The sequence below is a fragment of the Astyanax mexicanus genome, chromosome 8 (assembly GCF_023375975.1).
Source record: "Astyanax mexicanus isolate ESR-SI-001 chromosome 8, AstMex3_surface, whole genome shotgun sequence".
Classification (NCBI taxonomy): Eukaryota; Metazoa; Chordata; class Actinopteri; order Characiformes; family Acestrorhamphidae; genus Astyanax; species Astyanax mexicanus.
Genome location: NC_064415.1, coordinates 18,847,584 through 18,873,210, shown reverse-complemented (window position 1 = coordinate 18,873,210; position 25,627 = coordinate 18,847,584). Strand labels below are relative to the sequence as shown.

The 25,627-nt window shown below is 38.8% G+C and overlaps 1 protein-coding gene across 1 annotated transcript; it reads left to right on the top strand.

Annotated features, from left to right (window-relative positions):
- The first annotated feature begins 1,374 nt into the window (after positions 1-1,374).
- On the top strand, positions 1,375-23,700 carry ntn5 (netrin 5). Its single transcript, XM_007242008.4, has 7 exons — positions 1,375-1,608; positions 11,444-12,876; positions 13,340-13,528; positions 17,205-17,354; positions 20,725-20,778; positions 21,479-21,559; positions 21,658-23,700. Exons 2-7 carry the CDS (start codon positions 11,457-11,459, stop codon positions 22,458-22,460), a joined length of 2,697 nt encoding a protein of 898 aa, XP_007242070.3. The 5' UTR covers positions 1,375-1,608; positions 11,444-11,456; the 3' UTR covers positions 22,461-23,700.
- Positions 23,701-25,627: the final 1,927 nt, after the last annotated feature.

Sequence of the window (25,627 nt, the reverse complement as noted above, 5' to 3'; positions counted from 1 at the left end):
CTCTGAACCAGTGGGAACTATATACACTATTTTTTTTTTTTAATAGCGTTACTTTTAACACTATTCGAGTTAAATTACCAGTAGAGATTTTGCTGTGCAGGAGATGAAATTATGACCATTGCTTATAAAAATGAATGGTTTTAAATGAGATTTATTATAAACCTTAAATGTTTTTTGTAATCAAAGAATCTGTATTTTGTTGCTCCTGGGCTCCCCCTACAGTCGTGAAGTGTAGCTGACTTAACAATAAAAAAACGGTACGTCATGGTAGAATAATGTTAAAACCTTTTATGTGAATTTGATTACACAGCCTTACACAATAAAATCCATTGTATCAAAATTACAGTGATTTATATTTTTTCACTCAACCTTCAGTATTAAACCATCCTCAGAATAAAAATTTTACTTCCCGTAATGAATTCGAGGCTCCACATCTTTATTTTGCTTTGCTCACAGCATGCTCTGCGCCCACCATTATTCTTCGTTTGTGTTTTTAGGGGGTTGTATGTTATTGTGGGGTTATATATGTTTGTGTTATGTGTTATGATAAATTAAGTTGTTGTGGTAGTTCCAATGGTTGAACATTATTCACTGTCTTGGTGTTGGATTGGAAGTTGGATAAGGATCTCCCTGTATTATGAAAACTATTGTTGAACCACCTGTCTCTCCTGTTCTAAATACATTTTGTTCAGGATTTATAGGTAATTATCCTGCGCTATAGCAGACCTCTATTATAATTTCAAATCTGATTTTTCACATAATATAGAAAATTAAGTTAAAATGAAATCTGTCACTATATTGAGAGTTGTTCTACAGGTGGAGTAAAAAATAACACTTTTAAGAGTTTCATAGACTTAAAATAAAACACCATATGGTTTTGAACCTTTAAAGTATTTTAAAACTGCCATGAGTTGGAATATATGTGCTAAATTTAGATCTAAATTCTTAAACACTGTCAATTTTATTGTGAATGCAATCCTGGAGAGATCCACAGGTTTCCAGCCAATAATAGCCATAACAGAGACTCCAATATTTCCGATTATAGTCATTTTACTATGAAAATAATTTTTAAGCTGTTTTCAGTCACAGTTTCCACATAATATTGCTTTCAAATTTAAAGAACACATGCATTCAGGGTCTGGGCGAAGAATTTTCCTAGAATCCTGCATCCAAACCACAAAACATTTTGGAACTTTTATTTTTAGAGGATTTTGTCACTTGTGCAGCATCACCTGCAGTTGTCATCAGTGCTGTCATATTTTCAGTGTGTTCAGGAACTATACTGACAGGGAACTGACACGTCCTGCTCGTGGTGTTCTGTTACAGAGTGGATCATTCAAACCGCGCGCCTGCAGCCTGGGGCGCTGGGAGGTCCTCTCCTCACTGTAAGTTTGGCTGTAAGAGGGAGCGCGTGGGAGTTTGTGAAGGAGTGTGTGTGAGTGAGAGAGAGAGCGCGTGCGTGACGTCATGCCGACCTCGAGCCCGTGCTGTATAGACCACAGTGGATTCTCCGTAGAGTTGTGCCAGTCTGTATGCCACCCTGTGTGCCACCCTCTGTACTGATGAGGATCGTTCGATCGCAGGCGCGCGCGCGCTGATCCACACATGGTAAGTAAGAGCTTTACGCGTGCTCTGTATGCCTTTTACAGCGCGCGCGTGGTGTGTTAGAGTTATAGACTTGGCAATTCTGAAGATTAATATTAAGTATGTAATTGATGTCATTAAAAAGCCATTTGGTATACTCAAGATCGCCCTGTCGTTCCGTGTGTGTGTGTGTGTGTGTGTGTGGTGGTAGAATGTCTGGAGGGTTAATAAGTGAGCAGTGAGCTCTAAAGCTCTGAAGCGCAGGAATATAATTTAGTTGCCCGCAGGCGAGAAATCACTCCTTGGTAAAGAGCGCAACAGATATGTGCTATAATTTATAATCCAGCAGCTAAAAAAAATCCAGGCGTGAATCACAGAGAAGATCTTAATTAAAAATCGATAGCTTGGAGATCAATATGTAGCTAAAATTACATCATTGCAGATACCTACCAAATAAACAAATACATATTAATATGGCGCTCATCAGCTCTTGCGCTTTTTGCGCTTTGTACTCATCCCTATATTTCACGCTGTTATTTTCTTATATGTTGTGTACATTTCTTGTACAAATATTTATTCATATTTTAGTGACTCTCTCTATATGTTCTATTTTTTATGTATATTGACAACTTTGCTTCAGCTTTATATTTTATATAGTCTTATATCTATTCTTATTTACTCTTAAATCTTATAGCCCATCTTTGTGTAGTAATTAAATTATTTTATTGCTTAGTAAAGTGTATGACTTTGTATGTGACAAACTTTGAACTCTGAAATATACATAAATAAATACATTTTAAAATATATTTTACTGAGTGATATTCATTGAAGCCGATAAGGAAAATACTAGAAAAAACTGGATCGAAAGCAAACTAATCTGGATTATTTGGTAACCTAGTTTTGGTAAATCTATAAAAAAAATAATGGATCGAATATTTTATCTTAAGTTAAGTCATTTAGCCCTTGTGCTGCTTGTAATGAACCAAGGGGTTCTTTCTTAACACACTTTGCATATTGTTATTATCATTATTAATGTTAATAATAATGATAAGAAGAACAAGAAAAAGAGGGAGTAGAAGAAGATATGTTAAGCTGTATTATTAAGTTTATTAATAGCAACCTGTCCGAATTATTATTACGCATATTGATATTCGGGTTTAGCCGTTTTTGCCCCTCTAAACTCACGATATTTAATTTGTTAAAAATATGTTGTTATTATTAGCAATAAAAAAGTGAAAATTAAAATCATTGAAAGCTCTGTGTTATGTTAGATAGTTGGCTCATTTTTAGGGTAAACTCTCTGTAAGAACATGTTGAACACGTACACGGCACACCGAGCCAAATATTTGAGCCGTAATTAGTGTTAAATGAGGCGAGATATTAGATACAAACTCTGGATATTGCGGTTATTTAAAGTCCATTTGTCTGTTTAATGACTGGAGTTGAAACCCAGAGGCATCTCGGGAAAGTGGTTATTACGAAATATGATGGAAATAACTCTTAGATGAAGCTCGACTCTTTTTTTTCTGAAACCTTATCGGTCGCTTAGTTTGATTTAGTGCATAATTATGAAATAACCCCGTTATTAAAATACTCTTATTTGGTAATTCAGTTGAAAATGATATCTATTAAAGTTGACTATTGAGTTTAATAATTTAGACTCTAGATACCTTAAATAATAATTAAAAACATATATTTTTTAAATGATGTTTTGTTTTACATCTTAAGTAGATCTAAAATTGAAATGATCATTCTGATGGTTTACAAACCCTGATATCTGTTGTTTAAAGCGCTTTATTAGGGGCCTTTAGCTGCAGGTAGGTGGGCCAGCTGCAGAACCTTTATTCACTTAGAAAACTCTCATTTCCGCTCTCCGTCCTCAGAGCGTGTTTTGTGGCCTTTTAGCACGGGGACACATGTCAGAGCAGCTGATAAATGCGACTGGTTGTGATTATAGATCCATAAAACAGACTTTTTCATTAAATTATCATTATAACGGTGACGCAGGACCGCGGGTCATTCACATCCCTGCACAATATGGACTGAAAAAGAGGTTTAAAATGAAAGAGAGCGCCTGTGAGGCATCGATCACGCTTTTGACAGAATTCTCTAATTGTGTGGTCGTTTTCTGAAGAACCAATGGTTTGGCTTTTTGGATGTAAAGTTTTTGACAAATGAGTCCACCCTCACCAGAGCGTTATTAAGCCTGCAGCTCGCAGTTCACACGCGTTCTTTTAACTCCAGTTTCTGACAGCTAACGCTAATTTCTGTGGGGGGGATATTGTGCTTGGCATTTCTGAAGGAAGCGAGTTCACGTGCATCTGTTTCTCAGCACTGACTCTCTGAGGCAAAACCTCCCAGAGAAACTCTACTTCCAGGGTGAATACTCTAATGTAGGGCAGTCTCTCTCTCTCTCTCTCTCTCTCTCTCTCTCTCTCTCTCTCTCTCTTTCTCTCTTTCTTCTACATATGGACATATGGTTTCCCCTTCAAACATGATTCCTCTATCAGGCCTCTCTCTACTGTCTGCTTTGTTAAACTCATGAACAGGGTATAACTCAGAGGGTCTCCCTTACAGTTTGTCAATGTCTGTCATAAAATTCTGCATTGAGTCCAACAGACAGACTTGGGAAGAGTAGTTTAAACCCGTGCTCAAGCTAAATGAGTGTCACTGACATTCAGAATCTACCAGACCAGAAACTTTTATAAGAAACTTTACGTCAAACTTGCCAGTGTTACTGCTTCACACTCTCTATGTTAATTTTTAACACACACACACACTAAAAAACAATGGTACGATATAAGTATTTTCTTGTACTCAAAGCTACAGTTTTTATAATGTTACCCTCAAAGGTATATTATTGGTCTTTACAGTATCAGATGTGTTCCGTCTGAAGTACCTAAGTACCAGATTTATACCAAGTACAGAGTTATAAACAGCCAGAAGGTACATTCGGTATTCTGTATCACTGTACTAATAAACATTATATATATATTTTAATTTATATATTTTTTCATTTGAATGCCAAACAGTTTTGGACACACATTCAGTTGCTGATAATAATGTTTATATTTTTATTGACACAAAAACATGGGTTAAAAAAAAAACTTTCACTAAACGGTACTATGTTGTACCTAAATGTAAGGAACAGCCCCCACGACAAGCTTTGTGCACTTTAAAGTACAAATCTGTACTTAGTTTTTTTAGTGTGCAGTGACGAATCTTACCTCTCATTGTTCTGTTGTAAAACTCAAAAATAAATATTACACATAGTCCTGATTTAACACTTATTAAATGTAACACTTGATGATAAAATGTACCAGTGTTTATTTAACACATTTTTAAAAACGTATCGCTCACAGTGGTGGTGTTATAACATTTAGAAATTAGTGGTATATTGTAAGTTTTCACGTGTTAAAGGATCCGTTTCCCGGACAGGGTTTAAACCTAAAATATATTTTCCTTTTTTTCCCCTAAAATGCTGTGTAGTTCAAGAGTAAGCATAATCCCTCTGTGAAACTGTCCTATATTGTCCTATAATGTCTTATAAATAATTGTGAATAAATTTGCAAACAAACAAACGCAAATAAGCATACAAATATTAGCATTTGAATACTCTTAAATAATAGTGAACATAACTTGTTCGTGGGTGCGCGTGTGTGTGTTGCACTATATGGAGATTAGGGAGGGCACTTTCTCAAGTAGGAAGTTAAGAATATAAGTGTCTATTTGCAGGTTGTAGATTTATGAGTCTCCTGTCTGGACAGGGCCTATTAAAAACAGCACATCACTTCAGGCCTGAATCCTTCACAGGGGCTGACGCACGCGGGGTCTTTGAGCTGTGGGCCTAATTACAATCAGCTCTGGATTGCTGAGTATAGACGTGCTGTGGATTGGATGACTTTGGCAGCGTTGGAGCGCTTCGCTAGAGGTGCGCGCGTGTTTGTGCTCGTGCGTATGATAGACAGGGAGCCTTTGGCAGAACAAGCGAGCAGCACTGCGTACAGTAACCTCACCTAACAGGTCGAATATATTTTACGCATGCGCTGATTGTTTTCCTGCGCACCGGGCAAATACAGGGAAATTAAATAAGAGCAATTAAAAATTCCGCAGGTGTTACTGGCAGATGCGTGTGTGTGCGTGTGTGTGTGTGTAACCATGGAACCTCTAGGATAACAGAATAACATAAAATCTGTGAGGTCCTGAAAAAAGCTCCATATATAAATGCTGTGTTTTTCTAAAACAGCCTGTAGCTGCTCTGTATCTTCTTTTACCTGTTAAAGCAAAAAAAAAAAAAATACTACATTTCCCCAGATGTTTTCTTACTGACTGAACTTAATATAATATGTTGCTCAGTGTAATTTTAAAAGGGTTTGCCCAATCAGCCTGATAAAGAAAATAATTCAAACTTAAGTTGTATTTATAAATACATTTAAGGTGGGGAGTATTTATGTACAAAAGTAGAAAGAGCAGTTAAACATGTTCAAATGTTCAAAGTACTAAATACTCTGGTGAAATATTGACTTTTACATACATCTAGAATCTATCCGAACAGAAACCTACAGGAATCTAGATAGCAAATTTGCAAATGGTACAGCTTCCACACTCTGTGGTAAAATTTAACACAGTAATGAATTGTCAGAACTGAATATTAAATGTAACACTTACAGCGTTGATTTGTAGCATTGATATAACACTATCAGGGTTAAAATGTAACATTAACACTGTATAAATTAAATACTGAGTGTAACACTCAGTGTTGTTGTAATACTTATCGTTGCTCAGAATTATTTTAATGATTTTTGCTCAATCAGCCTGATGACGATTATAGGTTAGTCTTTCAAACATTTGTTAAATTAGATTTTTCTACAGTGCATAAAATTTGAGGTTGAGGATATTTATGTACTTATAACTACAGTAAAATAGATTTCAGCATGCCAGGATATCTCAACAAGTGTGTGTGTGTGTGTGTGTGTGTGTGTGTGTGTGTGTGTGTGTGTGTGTGTGTTTTGTAAGAAGATTTAGCTTTCCACTGAGGGAGATTTAAGCCTTCTGTTGCTATCTTGGTCCAATTTATCTTAAATATTTCCGAAGTGTATTTTGGCTGGATTTCAGGTCCAGTGTGAACGGCCACATGTTTTCATTTTGCAAAGTAAACATTAGACATTGATTCATTAAGAACGGCCACCAAAGGAAATTGGTTTTGCAGTTGGGTGTGATTACACTGAAGTACAGTTTTAAACGGTCAGATCTTTCACTCTGGGTAGAGTGATGAAAGTAAGGGGGGCTGGGGGGCTGCACTGCAGGAACTGACAGATTTCTACTGAGAATATACTCCCAAGTTCAGCCAAATGTTTGCAAAAATAATTTGAGCTTAATTGAACAGAAGTGAGGCCCTCAGACTGATAAATACAGTACATGTATGGATTCATGTAATGTATGTAGTTCTGTTGTATTTTTTATACTTTCATATGCTCAACATTAAAAAAGAGGAAACTGGAGATATGAGCTGGGTATATATATCACCATTTTTGACTTAAAATACAAATATGAATTGGTGGTTGAATGGTGATTGTTCTTTACAGTGTCAATAAAGTTATGTTAAAACAATTGACACCTAATTATTTATTGATTAATTATTAATTTATTGTTGGAATAACTGTCTCTACTGCCCAGGAAAGGCTTTATTTTAGATTCCTGCACATTGCTGTGAAAATTAATAATTACCACATAACTCCCCAATTCATCCCAGAAGTACTGGATGGAGGACCATCATTCCAGAGAACACAGTTCCCCTGCTCCCCAGCTCAATGCTGGGGGATCTCACACATCTAACTTTAGGCACAGTGCCAATAGGTTGATGTTTATCTGTTTAAGAGAGTACGATTCTACTGGGAGTACTTCTCTACAGGGCCTGTATGTAGCGGTGTGTTTGCATCATTCATATATGTGTGTCTGCAAAGGGTGTATGTTAATGTAGATTAATACATTCATATAAAGAAATGTCCACTAGCGTGATAAATTGTATATAAACATGTATAAATTGTCCTCTATATGTCCATGCTTAGAATATAAACTAAATGAAGTTCCACTAAATGTTTGTAGACACCCCTTATTAAAGAATATATGAAGATTTTGCTAACAAAATTTCAATGGCAGTCAATTAAAGATTATTTAATTCCATGAGCATTTCTGTTGGTTCACGCATCATTTTTTTTACACAATGTAAAGGCTATCTTTAGTCCAAAAAAGTGAAAAATTGATAATGTTATAATGCTATATTATGAAAAATGAATAATGTTTTTATTTTTGAGTCATATTTCACAAGTTATGCCTTGTTGCTAAGGTCTGCATACCTTAACCTAAACAAAATGACTCTGCCAATTCCTCCTTGGCTTCCTGTTAACTTATTGTGGCCTGTGGCTAAAGAAGAAGCCCTATCACCTTCAAAGTCAGCCTGAGCTGAAGTAAGTGGATCAGGTTCTGCTTTTAACATCTTCTGCCAGGCGTGGAGTGTGAATTTATGGAAAGCGCAGGATAAATTGTGGAAATCATATCTGGCTTGCTGGAATACACATCAGGTGAGATCTACTGACTTGGCAAGGGAATGTTCAACCCCCTCGGCAAGATCCTCAGTGCATTGGGTTAAGCAGGCTGCATGTAATGAACTGTGTTTAATTACCACACATTGTAAATAAACCAAGCACGAGTGCAGTAATGCGAGGGTTGTGTAACCTCCACTCTCTACTGGTAAATTTCACTGTTTTTTAAACCCCTGCTGATACAAAGACACCATGCTGAAAAGCAAGAGCCCAATTAATCAAACGATCAATTATTGTGGATGAGTGTTGGATCGTATTCACCCATGTTTTCCCCTGGGGCAAGTCACAACATGCCTGGAATGAGGGGCAGACTGCCTGACACCTCAGTGTGTCCTAGAGAGTGCGGGATGTGGAACACTTGCTGTGACAGTTCAGGGACTGGTATTGATGACATTTTTAAGAAAGTGTTTCATTTTTTAGAGAGTGTGAAATGAGAAGTTATACAGAAATAAGATAGAGTGAGAGAATGCATGAAATGGCTTGGCTTTTTTTCTCTTCTCCCCCTCGGTGTTGCTCCTTTGCCCCCAGGGTTGCTCGGATTTCAGGCAGTGAGCTAATTGAGCACAGTGGCTACCCTCCCAGAGCCCCTCTCTCCAACCGGGCAGGTTTATGCAGCCCTGCTGACTCTGCTGTCAATGTCAAACGCTTGTTAGGACATCATCAATCATCAACACTTAGGAATAGTCCTAGAACGAAAGGGGCAGGTGATATAGATGAGACAGACCTAGCGGACTAAACCGGCCTTCTAGAGAGGAAGCGCAAAACCAGTGATTTGACTTGTGCTGCCTTGCTAGCCTGGATAAAAGAATAACTGAACTGACAGTATAGCTAATGGCTGTACGTGGATTTTACGCAATGGGCCTGCAGGGTGTGAGGTTGCTCCTTGGCACATCTGCCTGTCTCGCAGACTCTTAAAGCTGTAGACTGACAAAGCAGTATATCATGAGGTTAATGGAAAAGGGGGCTCATTGTTTGTCATGTATGTGGGGTGAGATTATGGAACCATCCTGGGTGTCAAGTTCTTGACATAAAAATAAATTTTAAAAATTAGAGTCTCGGAAGGAAGGAGACGGGGAGAGTTATTCCCATTTGGCGCAGGAATAGTATGTGTTGCAGCTTCCAGGTCAGCATTCATTTCTCACATTCAATCAGTAAATCTGCCACTGAGCTTTCTCCTCTAATCTCTAGAAGACTTTCTACCCTCCTCCATGTGCTGCTCCCTGAAGCAAGCTTGTGCCTTCTGTTTGTCTCCCAGTTGCAGCTCATAGATTTAATCAATACCTTTTTTATGTTCTTGAGTAACAGTTTGTGCATATAACCTCCTTGCCTTTACACCAATAATCCAACTATATTTTCAGCTACACTGAGCATATAGGAGCCTCTAGTAGCTCTATAATTACAAACTGTAGTCCTTCTGTTTCTCTGCATACTTTATTATCCTCCTTTTACCCTGTTCTTTAATGGTTAGGATCCCCTTATAGAACCACAACAGAGCAGGTATTATTGTATTGGTAGGTTATTCTCAGCACTGAAGTAACACTGACTTGGTGGTGGTGTGTGTGGTAATGTGTGTTGTGCTGGTATGAGTGAATCAGACACAGCAGCAGTGCTGCTGGACTTTTTAAACACTGTGTTTACGCATTGTGCACAATCCTACCTAGCTGCTCACCCATGTAAATGTAAAACAGAGACAGAACAGAAGCTTATCTGTTGCTTCACAGTTGTGTTGGTCATCCTTCATTCTTTTATCACAGGACACTGCACATAGAATGCTGTTGGTGGACTATTCCCAGTCCATTCCAGTAGTGACAATTAGGTGTTTAAAAACTCCAGCAGCACTGCTGTATCTGATTCACTCATGCCATGCACAACACCCTTCACCCAAATAATAGCTGCTCTGGGGTCATGTCCATTAAATTACAGGGTGAAAGGAGGATAATAAAGTATGCACAGAAACATAAGGGATACAGTCTGTAATTCTAAAAATTCAAAATGCTTTTTTATGCTTAAAAAAAAAACTACAAAAAATGATAATGGGTGTATTAACATGGTCATAATGTTATGCTTGTTCTGTATATATGCACATCAATTACATAATCGTGTAATTTGTAGTTATTTTAATGTAAATGTACTTTGTGGATAGTATTATAGTTAAAACATAGACTGGGACACATCAAGTATATGCAAGACTTTTATTAGTCAAAAGATCAAGACAGGGCAAATACCAAATTAGGACATGTCCACATATGATAACATACAAAAAAAACTAAATGGAAAAAATTATATTTCATTTTATATAGACCAATCAGCCATAACATTAATTCAGCATGCCTATTATTGAGTATGTCCCTCTTCTGCTGTTAAGCATGTTGATTTTTACACTACACCTCCTGTTAAGCATGTTGCTTTCTACACTATGCAATAAAAAATAGATTTTTAATTAACATTAATTTAAGACCACCCAAGATGGAATCACAACTGGGTATGACTACTACAGCACTCTAGACAATATACTGCAATATATTGCAGTGTATTTTGTGGCCACAGAATATTAAAGTAATTCCTCTGTTCATTGCTTCTCCATAATTGAGTCCTGATCCCCCCCTCCCACATATCATTCTTTAACAGTTAACATCTCTTTCTTATTTTCTTTCATAAGTTCTCCGAGTTCCCTTTGAGTTCCCTCTGAGTTCCCTCGCTCCTTCTCTTCCTGTTGCCTGATCCTTCCCCTCATGCACTTTGCAGGTTTGGATCAGTACTGGGAGGATGACTATAAACTTGATGAATGGTGTTGGGGCTGGGATAGTGGGCCAGCTGTTCCTCATGCTTTTTGTCATCCCTCACAGAATCTGCTTCCATGTTCACACACTCATTCTCCCCCATGCCGTCTTCATGGGATCTGCATCCTGGGATGTCGGCTTGAGTATGTTTTAAAGGGTTGCATTAGTTTGGCTGCCGTGACGCAGAACAGGCAGGGGGAGGCCCCCTGCTGACAGATTGGTCACTGATTGGCCGGAGTTATTGCCGTAAAATGGTCGACTTCCATCCCTTGGAGCCAGTGGCATGAGCGGGGATGGTTTCAATTGGGGCACATGTGGTGCGGCCATTGAAAATGGATATCATAAAGCTCTTCGTCTTTTTTTGGCTTCATTCATGTGTCAGATAAATCCATCGGAATCGTTTCCTGTTATGCTGTGACCTCCATTTTTTTTAGATTAAAATGAATCTCTCCTTTCTTCTTTTTTCTTCTTTTGCAGGCCTGATGACATCATGTTCCTCTTTTGCTCCCCTCCTTCCCCATTCCTTTCCCTTCTCTTTCCCCTTCTTCTTTTCGTCAGTTTTTTCCCCCATTCCCTTCTTTCTCCCCCTCTTTCTCAATCACCACTTCGGTGGACATCTCCCCAGGACCCCTGCTACCACCTGGATGGACGACCACGCCACTGTCTGTCGGATTTCATCAATGCTGCCTATGGAGTTCCTGTCCACGCTGAGGATCTTCTGCAAGGGACTGAAAGGAACATCACTACACTGACAGACCTCCATAATCCCCATAACCTGACCTGCTGGACGCCTTCTGAAGATTCAGCTGCTGGCGACTGGACCTTTACTGTGCCCCTTGGCAGAAGATTTGAGGTCACATATGTAAGCCTGCAGTTCTGCCAACAGGCTGAGCCTGCCAGTCCTTTCTCGATCTCCATCCTGAAATCAATGGATTACGGACGCAGCTGGCGTCCCCTGCAGTTCTATTCCAGTGACTGCATGGGGAAATTTGGCCTTCCTGCTCAATCTGTTGCTCTGACGAGGCACCAGGAGACAGAATCTTTATGTTCAGATCCAAGGCCTTTGCAGAAACACCGTGGTGGAGTCGTTTTGGCCTTTTCCACTTTAGATGGCCGCCCCTCTTCTGCTGATTTTGAATACAGTCCTGGACTTCAGGACTGGGTGACTGCCACTGACATCAGGATAGTGTTCCACCAATCACAAGATAAAGCAGTTCAGCCAAAACAGAAGCCAGGTATAGAGAGAGAGGGGTCTCTGACATGGAAGCTCACGGGATCACAGGGTGAAGTTGTGACTCAAGCTGAGAAAGCAGGAGTGGAAAATGTTTTGGGGGTGGAAGAGACAAATACAGAAACCAAGAGTCTAGAAACAAAGCTTCGCAGGAAAGAGAGCAAAACAGAAAAGTCACGTAAGAGAAATCGCAACAAGAGTTCATTACAAGAAAGGGGACACAACGTGACCCGCAAACAGACAGAGACTCAGGAAGGCAGAGGCAAAGGGCGAAACCGCAAGAAAGATGCACCCAATTGGAAGCCATGCCAAGACGGTGGATGTGGCTGGACAGTGGAAGGGCAGGGGCGGGGCACTAAAGGCAGGGAGCTGAGGAGAAGAAGAAACAATTCCAGAAGTGAAAGGACACGATCCAAAATAAGAAACAAGGCCACACCCCACCTCCCTCCGTCTGGACTCTCAGCTCCATACAGACTGCCTCTTGCTCTGTCTGACATCCAGGTGGGCGGCAGGTGCAAGTGTAATGGACACGCCTCCCGCTGTCGCCGTGATGACCGGGGTCAGGCAGTGTGCCAATGTGAGCATCACACAGCAGGAGTTGATTGCGATGTGTGTAAGCCATTTTATTACGATCGCCCATGGCAACGGGCCACCCCTACCCAGACACACCCTTGCATCCGTAAGTTATGACTACTTGTTTTGTGTAAATTAGTCATTTTGTGAGTATTTGTTTTCTATTCATAACTGATAGATCTATTCATTGGCCCAGAAGACTAAATTGCTTCCACTATGAGCCAAGGTAAAATTCCAGGTCATGCTGCTTGCTATTGATACTGTATCAGTGGCAGATAGAGAACCACCAATGGTGGTTGGCTTTACTTGTATCGGAGGAGGCATGTGCTAGTCTTTACCTTCCTAGTGTTGGGGCATTGTTAGTGATAAAGGGAGTCCTAATAAGTGGGTATGGATATTGGCCTTCCAAATTGGGGAGAAAATGGAATACAATTTGAAATACATGAAAACTGATTATAGACCTATTCATAGTATCCTATGTATATGTAGTATTATCTTGCTTATCCATGCTTTTACTTTTCTCATTTCAATTATTTATTCACTAATCATTCTGTCTTTCCATCTCATAGCATGCGAGTGTAATGGCCACTCAACAAAGTGCAGATTCAGTATGGAGGTGTTTCAGCAGTCTGGGCGGGTCAGCGGAGGAGTGTGTTTGAAGTGCAGGCATCACACAGCTGGACGCCACTGCCAGTTCTGCCAGAATGGATACACACGTGACCTGAGCAAGTCCCTCAGCCACCGCAAGGCCTGCCAACGTCAGTAACTGTCTTTGTGTGTGCAGAATACAAAGCGAATTAACAATATAATACTATAAACCTGAAAAACAAAATCATGACTAAAGTCAAAGATGAGTTAGATATTCCTTGGGTGTCTCCAAAGTGTGACCACTTAATAAACCACTTAAGTATACTATCTTGTTTTTGAATATGCAGTATGTCGTATTTGGGGTAATTCTATAATTATTTTTATATATTTGCATCTCCATGTTATAAGTTGTTAGAAACACCAATAACCCTTTATTTGGATGGTCCATTACTGATGTGTCATAGATGCTCAACTAACATTCAACTGAATATCTATTAAATGTAACTGAACTCTTGAATGAAAATGAGTTTCTACAGTACCTAACCCTTCATCTAAGTCTTAACCCTAACGTCAACCAGGAATCAGTCCTAAACCCCAGCCCTAAACCAAACCTTAAAATAAACATTAACTCTAACCGTAAACCTAACCCTAAAATGTTGAAATTAGAGTTAGCATTAGGGTACATTCAATAGAACATCATTTACTTTCATCTTACAGTTGAGTTACATTTAATAGACATGCAGTTAAATGTAAATTAAATGTTAGTTGAGCATATTTGAGCATTGGTTCTACAATGGACTATTCACATAAAATGAAACTAAAATACTTAACTGCAGCATAAATAGCTTAAGCAATAAATATATTATTTATTACACCACCAAATTATGCTGGTTGTTTCCATATTTTACATTTTTAATTCTTTATATATTGCTATATCTGTTGCATGTTTTTTTTTTTTTGTTTTTTTTTTTTACAATATATTACCATCCCCCAAAAATTACTGTCATCACCAAACCAGCCTATGATTTCTATAAGGAATTATTTAAAGGCAACACTTTTTTTTTATCATTTTTAACTAGCTGCTTAGTAATGTTAGGAAATCCAGGATCTAAGCCTTTATTTCTGAAAACTTGCACATCATTACCAACATGACACTGGATGTGATGGTAATGAAACCAGGAGATGGTAATGACAGATTTTCATTCTCAGCAATAGTTTTATTTAACTGTGTAGAAAGTTAAAGGATTTTTTTCCTTTAAACTAACTTTTACTGCCTATTAGTCTAAATGGCATTAAGACATCAGTAAGATGCTCCAGAGAATAAAATTAATAAATAAATAAATATTTGTAATTACGATACAATTAGTGTTAATTTTATTAGTCAAAATTTAGGATGGTATAAAGATCCCCAGACAACAATAAAAAAAAAAGTATACAAAAAAATTAAGAGACCACTTCAGTTTCTGAATCAGTTTCTCTGATTTTTAGGTTTATGTTTGAGTAAAATGAACATTGTTGTTTTATTCTATAAACTACGGACAACATTTCTCCCAAATTCCAAATACAAATATTGTCATTTAGAGCATTTATTTTCAGAAAATGAGAAATGGCTGAAATAACAAAAAAAGATACAGAGATTTCAGACCTCAAATAATGCAACGAAGTTCATATTCATAAAGTTTTAAGAGTTCAGAAATTAATATTTAGTGGATTAACCCTGGTTTTTAATCACAGTTTTCATGTATCTAGGCATGTTCTCCTCCACCAGTCTTACATACTGCTTTTGGATAACAGAATTTCTTCTCCTGTTGCAAAAATCCAAGCAGTTCAGCTTGATTTGATGGCTTGTGACCATCCATCTTCCTCTTGATTAAATTCCAGAGGTTTTCAATTTGGTAAAATCAAGAAAAAACATCATCATTAAGTGGTCTCTTATTTTTTTTCCAGAGCTGTATATAAAAAGTATGTATATAATCTTACATGGAGTTAGTGTGTAGAACACAATTGGGAAACACACCTAAATTCCTGAAACATCAGTTATTCTTCAGAAATGTGTCTCAGTTGACGGAGAGGGTGCATTTTCTCCCTCTTGTTGTTAGTGTAAGTGGTGTAAGTGCCTGCATGTATAAAAGTGAGAAAGGGTGAGAGAATGTGTCTATGTTATGGCTACACTGCGAGTGCTGGAATGTGTTCTGACATTTGGCCTCTGCTGTCATGACCACGGCATGCTTATAGGAACTTTCAGTCCTAATATAACTCAGGTTCACACTGTCTGTGTGCGGCCTTCATGTGCAGACGCACGTTTGTGTCACGCTCCAGCGGGTTTGCACATCATTTAATGTGGAAGTCACATATATGAAAAGCTCAGAAACGTATACAACACCTAAACCAGGCATGCATTCTATGAATTTCTGATCGTAAGACCAAACACCTAAATATTTGAACTTAGAAATATTTAAAACACGCAGAATCAGGTAGATTTACATTTTGTTAATGCTGATGCTGGCCTGATTATCGGAAAGTGTTTAAATGTTTGCGAAACAGCTGAAGTTTGTTTGAATGAAGACGGGCTGAGCTGAAACAGAGCCGCACAGTTATGTCTGCTGTTTGCTCTTGGCCACGTCGTTTGGGTTTCATGGGGAAAACGTTGTACAGGGTCAGCAGCACTCAGACTGATACTAACAGCTACCTTTTATACCTCTTTTGTTCCTCCTTTCGTTAGCCGTGTTTACCTTACCCTGTTCCTCCAGTTTATATTCAAGCTTCATTGGACACTCTTCTTTTCTCTTCTGTGCTTTTCTCATCTGAACTATTCTCTACTTTTCTGTTTTCTACTGAGCTTTTCTCTGCACTTCTTTACTTTCTTTTTTGTGCTTCTATGCTTTTTATGTTATTTTTTCTTCATAGCTTTTCACTTTGTCTTGTTTGACTCTTTTCTCCTCTTTATTTTTTTCCTGATTTTCCCTTTTTTCTGAGCTTTTCTCTGCTATTCTCTTCTTAGTTTTTCTCTTCTCTGTTTCCTTTCCTCCGAGCAAGTCTCTACTCATCCATTATTGTGAGCTTTTTATGTTTGTTACTCTCTTCTCAGCTTTTCTCTGCTGTTCCTAACTTTGATCTCATGTTTGCTTTTCCCTCAAGATCTTCTCTACTGTTCTTTTCTGAGCACTTTTCTTCTAGTTATTTTAGCTATTTTATCCTTTTTGAGTGCATCTCTTTTCTTCTGAGCTCTTCTTTATTTTTCTGTTCTCTTCATTTCTAAACTCTTCCCTTTGGGTTCCTCTTTTGACCTCTTCTCTACTCTACTTTGCTGTTTGCTTTTCTTCTCTTCTGAGTTCCTCTCTATGCTCATTGGTTCTTCTGAGCTTTTCTGTACTCTCTTCTGAGCTCATCTATTTTCTTCTGATATTGTCCCTACATCCTCTGTTGGTATATTTTCTTTGTTCACTCTTCTTTTCTTCTGAGCTCTTTTCTAACTTATATTTTTCTCTAAGCTCTTCTGTTCTTTTCTTTCATGTACATTTACACAATTCACAGAAGAAAAATGCTACTGAGCTCTGAGCTTGTCCTGACTCTTCTTCTGTTCTGATCTAAGCTTTCTTCTACTTTTCTCTTTTCTTCTGAACTACTTTTTTCTCATCATCTCATCTTAGCTCTTCCCTTTCGAGATTCTCACCTGAGCTCTTCTCTTTCTCTTCACTTGCCTCCTTTTCTGATTTCCTATCTTCTCTTTTGATTTGCACAATTAGCAGAAGTAAAAATAGTTTTTTTATTTAATTTATTTATTTACTCTAATTGATTTATTGTACTGTCTACTTATGCTTCCTCTCTCTCTGGTTTCTCCTGCAGCCTGTCAGTGCCATCCACTTGGAGCAGTAGGGCATTGGTGTAACCAAGCTACAGGGCAGTGTCTGTGCAGGGATGGGGTGATGGGCCAGAGGTGTAACCGCTGTGCTCCAGGATATAAACAAGGCCGTTCGCCTCTTCGGCCCTGCATTCGTGAGTTCCACTTATACATGTCTATTCTATGTGATTTTTGTATATTTGTTTTACTGTTTTTTATCGCTTCCACGACAGAAAACATGTGCCACATGTGCTGCTGGCTTTCTATGTTCAAGTGAAGTGAAGAAAGTGTTTCTCTGATGGGCAACTTGTTTTCAGGGTTTTTTTTGCTGAGGTTTGAACCAAGAGCAAGAAAATTAATCAAAAAGAAGAAGATGCAAAGAGCAAAATCAAACTCTAGTGCTGGTGCACTGTTCTACTGTGCAGCAACACTTTTAATTTGGCCACATTTAAGTATTAAGTAAATGTTTTATCGTTAGTTTTGCCTTTTAAAAATCAGGTCATATTTTACTCACCTAACTATCCACTTTAGCCTATTAAGTAATTTAAGTAACTAAGTAAATGAGCCCAGAACTCTAAGAAAACAGAACCATTTTTGCTGATCCATTAACCCTACCTGACCCTTTACGTCTGACCCTAATTAGGCTCAGACTCAGATACATCCTCAGTCCCTCACTTAGCTGCTCGTTACAGCCATCCAGCAGTTATCCATCTTGAGGCTTCATTAGAGCACCTTACTGAGGGAGCAAAGGTCCCTTAATCTTCCCTTCTCCATCTCCACAATAAAGACCCCAGTGAGTTTACCCTCATGTGTCCCAAAAGTACTGAATGACTGAATTAGTAGAGAAATATCTGAAGATGGATGAAGCCTGTCTATTAGCTGACTCCTAACTACCTTCTCCTATTCCCCAACCTGGCACAAGCTGAGTGCTTAATCACAAATACAGTCAGACAGAGAAGTTAGATTGCTTTAAGGATGTTATTCACCATTATGATCTCACCAGATGTCACCAGTGGACATATGGAAAGTTTGCTTTTTGAGTACAATCACTTATGGAGTGCTTAAGATCCCAGAGTCAGCGTTCAGGATGCTCATGTTGTTCTTTTGGAAAATAAGACTCTACAACAAAGAATGCAGAGCCTGATAAAGACATGAATTTGTCTGAAAACATACTTGAATAGCATTATGAGTATTTAAACTGTCTCTGAAATCTACATACAGAAGGTGACCAACTTTTTATTTGTTATAATTTTATTTCTATTTTTTTTCCTATTTTCTCCACAATTTACACAGCCAATTACCCAACCCACTTATTAGGACTCCCTCTATCACTACTAATGCCCCAACACCAGGAGGGTGAAGACTTGCACATGCCTCCTCCGATACATGTGAAGTCAGCCACCGCCTCTATTTGAGCTGCTGCTGATGCAGCACTGCAGAATAGCATCACAGTGCACTCGATTCTGATACATCAGCTCACAGACACCATGTGCTGATTGACATCACCCTTTGGAGTGATGTGGGAAAAGAGCGCCATCTACCCACCCAGAGAGAGCAAAGCCAATTGTGCTCTTTCAGGCTCCGGCAGCTGATGGCAAGCAGATTTGAACCGGCAATCTCCTGTGGCCCCCTGGATGACTCAGAGCCCCAGAAGGTGACTACGGCTGCTATGGCTGCTAATCACTGGCAATTGACACAATACTATAAATATAATTCTCTTTTTCCAAATTAACACATATATTTTATTTACATTTAAATATTGAATATTATTAAAAGCTTAGTCTGAAAGAGGAAAAAATGCGTGATTGATTGCGATTAATCACAGAATTCTCTTTTGATTAATTGGATGAATTTATTTAATCGATTGACACCACTGCTTCCATTCCATAAAATGAAGCCAAAATTGTCTGTCATGACCCAAACCTACCTGTTGTGACTTTGCTTTGGTATATATTGCATTGGCCATAATTGTTACAGTTAGTGGTTTGATAAAGACAAGTCTACCCATCACATTTGTGGATACAGCCTGGAGCTCTGTTTTTTCCTCGAATGTGAAAGACTTGAATGCTTTGAAATTCTGCTAAATTTTGCTAAAAAAGTGTATGACTTCACAATTTCCCTTAACATAATTGCCCCTTGTAAGCACTTGTAACCATCATGAATTGGCAATTATGCTACCAGAAATTCACATACATAATACAACCAAGAGGGTCAGTTCTGTGGGCTAAAGTTTAGAGAAGCAGGTTTGGGACCAGGCTGTCGCTGGTTGGATCCCCATGTTACCCTGAACCCAAGGTGAAAATACTGACATTGACTTTTCTTGGTTAAATTTTTTAATTTACACTTTGGGTGCCTAGCTCCTGTCCGCCTGGTAATCAGGCTTTGCGGGATTTCCCACCTCCTTTATTCTCAGCGATGTTGGTCTCCCTGCGATAATCCATGTAAATCAATTTGTTTAAATCCCAGCTGGAGCTTGTGAGACGGCAATGCTTTCAACTGTAGGCTTCTGTGGCCCTGCATGCATGAGACACCTGTTGCGCCCCTCGCCAGACCCGCCGGTGACGCTCCAGCCATGGCACCCCGCATAATTCTTGGCGGGTAAGGGCTCAGTGAAAGATGGACTTGTTTGTTGTTTTACCGGAGCTCAACTTGGCTGGGTTATTTATAGCAGGAGCAGCGTTCTCCACTTCTCACCAGCAGGAAATGCTCTCGTCGTCCATCACTGCGAAACTGAGCTGGGCTGTATTATTAGCGTGACACCCAGAGAACCAGTGGGGGGTCTTTATTTTGCATAACCCAGCCAGCCGTCTATAAGTGTGAGGTACATTTCTGGTATGGAAAAAATGCAAGAATAGGAGCAATACGTTACATTTATTTTACAAGACCCTGGTTGCTGCTAGAGGTGAAGGGGTCATAAATAAATTGACAGTATGGTAGCTGCATGTCTATAATGGCTACATCCACATCCTTATAAAGTTTAGGGTGTGGAGTGAGGAGCACAGCGTCTTGATGCATGAGCAGTTCGAGGAGGTTACAGATGAGGGGGAAGGGGGATATAAGATGTCACTGCCCCAGTTGTGTCAGAGACGTGGGCGAACGGGCAGGACGCTGGGGTAATATATGGCAGGCCCTGTGCAGACCTTTCTTGGCTTAAGTGTATGTGTGTGAGCGAGAGACATAGACTTAGAGAACTCCCTCACCGAACTCATCTCTGAAGGACTGAAGAAGGACCACACGTGTCGAGAACCATCTGGATACACACACACACACACAGACATTGACAAGCATACACTGGTCAATGGCGTAAGCATTCCACATGCACTGAGGGTCAAGGGGGGAACCACACACATTGCACACATCTTCTCATTCTGGCATCCATGCAAAGACACTCACCATCAGTATGCACTAATGAGCCACTACTGGGATTAAAGAGCGCACAGAGTAGAGGTGTGAGAAAGGGGAAAGATTAACTCAAAGGCACACAAATAAACGTGTCACTCACTCTTACTGTCTTTTCCACCTCAGGCATCCCGGAGGTTGTTCCACCAACCCCAGTCTACCAGCCCCAGTATAGCAGAGGTAAGCTAATGTACTAAATGTTTTAATTTAATCTATAATCATCAGAAATCATGCTCAATTAGTTTGCATTTTGTTTGTTTGACTGCTTACTAAAGGTGTTTGATTAATGGTGAACTGCTGCCACCTTGTGGAGTATTATATCTGTTATAGTTTACAGGTTTTACTACAAAGTTGGTTTACTTTGAATTTACTTTCATAGCAAGCAGATATTTAATTTCTGTCTGCTCATTTTTATACAACTATTTCATGTTGTAATGGGGGAATTTAGTGCTAGTCATGAGGTAAAAAACACATGACAAGGGATTATATTGGCAAACTTTGTCAAGCACTACAATATAGTATCACTTTCACACAAAAAAAAACAAACAAACAAAAAAAAAACACTTAAAACTTCACTGTAGGCCTATGTTAACCATGTCTAAAACTAGCATCAATGTCTTTGGGCTTAGAACCATCTAGTGACCACTTCTAGGAACTAGTTGTTGAACAAATCAGTTTTTCAGATTTTTTTTGAAAGGACACTGGGCCAAAGATGAAAATAACAATGTTTAATTTAATTGTCCATATGCTTCCATATTTTGATTTGGGGTTGTCATAAAACTGGATTTTCTATTGTTTAATCTACAGGAATCAGCTTCTAAATGTAGCGTAGTCCTTTTCAATCTTTACTTTGTCTACCTTTCATCCTCACATATTTCAGGTGAGGAGTGTGTCTCTTACTGCCAGCCTTCTCAAGTCAAAGTCAGAATGAACCTAGAGACATTCTGCCTCAAAGACTATGGTAAGTAAAAACTGTAGCCAGCAAAGACAAAATAAAACAATTAGGCATAAATTATGCTGTGAAATCTAGTTCCATCATGTCTGATTTTTGTCTGTCAGTCCTGAAGGTCCAGGTTAAAGCTAAGGAGCGCTCTGGTCCCTGGTGGCAGTTCTCTGTGTGGGTGCAGTCGGTGTTCCGTGTTGGATCCCAACCGGTTAAGAGAGGCCTACAAGCCGTTTGGGTTCCTGATCGTGACCTGGGCTGTGGCTGCCCTGCCCTTCAAGTAGGCAGGACCTTCCTCCTCATTGGTGCAGAGGAGAACAGGAGAAGTTGGGCTCCAGGAGAGAAGCGCCTGGTTGCTGATCGCTCCACGATGGCCCTGCAGTGGCGAGAACACTGGAGCCTCAAATTAAGGGGATTTCGTGGGCAAGACAGCAGAGGGAAGTGCCCTCCACGTACAAACTCCACAATACAAACACTGTCTCACCTACATGCACACGAGGAATACGTACCACCTCATATTCAGAAACTGCAGCCCAAGACTTATCCTGAGCCACGCATTCACCACAAACCATCAGTAGAACCTGAAGAAACAGTCCACACACACCATACAGACAGTAGTAATACTCCAGACACACGTGTGGATACCAAACACACCTATGACACGGAAGGGCGTCGCAGTGAACCTAGAGAACATTCTGTTAAAAATGTTCTACCTGCAGACTTGTTAATACAAGGTACCCAGAATTCTGTACAGGAACCCCAGAAGACAGCCTCAACCGAAGCTCCCGAAACAACAAGTTCACTCAAAATGCTTCAGTACCTTCACAGCCCAACAGCTTGCCCAACATGGCCGCCAGGGGCCTCGGTCATGTATGAACAGAAGGTAGAAAGTTCAGCAGAAACAGAGGGAGGAAACTAAACTATGAAACTATAAACTATACTCAAGAGTATGGCTCCAATTGTAAGCAAGGGTATACATGTATTATCTGAGAGCATTGAATGTCCTTTTTTACAAAACATACAGCTCTGGAAAAAAATAAGAGACCACTTAAAAATTATGAGTTTCTTTAATTTTACCAAATTGAAAACTTCTGAACTATAATCAAGAGGAAGATGCATGCTCACAAGCCATCAAAAACACTGTATACGACTGGTGGAGGAGAGCATGCCAAGATGCATTAAAACTGTGATTAAAATCCAGGGTTATTCCAGCAAATATTGATTTCTGAATTCTTAAAAACTTATGAATATGAGCTTGTTTGCTTGTTTGTTTCGGCCATTTCTCATTTTCTTTGCTATAAATAGCTAAATTAGAGAAACTGATTCAGAAACTGAAGTGGTCTCTTATTCCTTTCCAGAGCTGTATGTTGGGTTGGTGAACATTCAACATCCTAATCTTACAAACAATCTTTTTGCTTTCTCTTGACAGTAGAAAAGCAGTATAAACTTACTTTTTAAATTCCTTGATTTTGATCGAATTTCCTTGTAAGATAAGATAATCCTTTATTATTGCCAAAGTAGGGAAATATTTTCAATAATTCATTATTTGTTCACCATTATTATTACCTGTTAAAAACTGCTACAACTGGCAGGCCAGTTTTTGGTACCTAGACAACAACAATAGTGTACAGCATCCACTAAAATGCTCTCTATGTTTATTATATTTATAGAAACATTTAGGGGAAGTCTATGGTGGAGAAACTAAGTAAAACATTACCTTTTTGGTTAACTGAGTAGATAAGCTGAGAGGAGACATGGTGTTTTTAGTTTCTGGACTTAGACATGAGATTTATGTACCAGTATATTGCAATGTGTGCAGTAACTGTAAAAGCAGTAAATGACAGTGATGCTTTTACAGCTTTATATCAAGTCTTATTACCTGTGAAATCTTTTCACTTACTACATCACTGAGTAGTTATAGCTACTCAGTATCCAGTGTCTGTGTCTGAATTCTGTGATCAAAATGAAATAAAATTTTATTTATTGTATCTGTTACCTTATATATTTAATACATGTGTTAGTTTCAATACATGTTTAAACTTAATCTGACTATGGTTAAGGTAGAGATTATAACTTGTAATGTAAGTATTCAGTTCAGCTGGTAACAGCTGGTCTCACAGAGCTTATTTTGCCTCATTAAACTTGTATCTTTAACTTTTGCTTTGGTGTGAGCCGTTTCCCAAAGTTTCTGTGAAAACATGACATGGTTCAATTCACTAAATGGTGTAAATAATTCCCACTTTAAACCGTGTTTTCATTGCAGTTTGCGGAATGCCTTATGTCATTACATAACAACAGGAGGCATATGTCTTTGAAAAGACCATGAAGCGATTAGAAGCTGCTGTCTTCTGACATTGAAGCATCTGTTACCGTCCCCCTGCCAAAACTCATACCACAGCTTTCACACTTTCTAATTCTGTAATTACCACTGTTGTCAATCTAATGTGGAGGGTACTCAAGGAACTGTTGAAATGATTGCGTCCTAAACATCACAGCTTCATTATGATTATTAAAAGAAATATTTTCACCTGCTTTGATTTCATGAGCGGAGCATTAACCCCTTAAAATGCTTTGTCCCGTATACAGTCTAAAGGTGTAGGTGATACAAAACTCTTGTAAAATAACTTATTTACACTCTGAAAATTTGAGGGCTTTGAAATCTCCTACAGAAGCTGCTTGTTTTCTCTCTACTCCACTTATTATTCCAGATCAGTAACAGGAATCAAACCCAAATTCTGCATGTTTGAAAATAGACTAGAAACTAAAGGTTTGGAGGACATGGTTGACTTGTATTTAGGAAAATATTTCAAAATAAAGTACAGGATAGAGACAATTTTATGATTTTATTCATTATTTTTGTTTTATCATTTTATTTCTAATTTTTCCCATTTTTTCCCCAATTTACACAGCCAATTACCCAACCCACTCACTAGGACTCCCCCTATCACTAGTAATGCCCCAACACACCAGGAGGGTGAAGACTAACACATGCCTCCTCCGATACATGTGAAGTCAGCCACCGCTTCTTTTCGAGTTGCTGCTGATGCAGCATTTCCGAGCAGCCAGCGAGCTTGGAGGAAAGCACAGCAGCTCGGCTCTGTTACATCAGCTCACAGACTCCCTGTGCTGCAGACATCACCCTAGGAGTGATGTGGGGAGAGAGCGCCATCTACCCACCCAGAGGGAGTAGGCCCATTTTGCTCCCTCTGAGTGCCGCCAGCTTGATGGCAAAGGATTTTATTCATTCTATTTTGACGTTAGCAGATTTACTTAAATATTCATCTATAATTTATATTACAATTACAATGTTCCATATCAAACATGAAAGTTTTTATGTAATGCTTTAATAGAAACACTCAAGATTTAGTGGTGTAATGTTGACAAAAATCCTGTCCTGTTAAGGGGTTTTAAAGTCATTTAATCTTTTTTATTCTGACTGTCCTCTGCTGAGCACTTACATTATTATTCTTGTAGTAACACAATGGAACACACTACCTCACAACAACAATATAGGAATTTGTATGTATTTTAAGATGCCAACGAATGCATTTATTAAAGGTTTTAAAGTAATGTGATGAGACAAATTACATTTCTCCCCTACAGCAGAAAAGTGGAATTTATGTTAAGAGCAACCACTAAATGGTTTTAAATGAATTTTATCACTGCTGGTGTCACATTTACCAGTTTTGCCAGTTTTTATTAGATCTTTTGCTAGTAGGATAGATTTATGTAAATTCTGGTCGTTTAAATGTGAATCAAGTTAAGATTGTTGTGTACCAGTTTTAGAAATGGCGTATTTTATTGACTTGTTTTGGTTACTCTGGATTTTCACATAATTTCAGAGTTGATATTATGTTTGTTTTATCTACTAATCTCTTATATTTCAACTATGCCAAGGTAAATACAGTTTCATTCTAGGCCTCTTTACATTGTATGGTTGTACATAGGTTAAATACAAGGTAGATACTATAGGGCACAGTCTATAGAGCACCGTCTAGACAGAGGAAGTACATAGGTATGAGAACAAAAGCTTCACTTTAAAGAGAGAAACTGGGGGAAAATCCCACAAAGGGCTGATGCACCTGC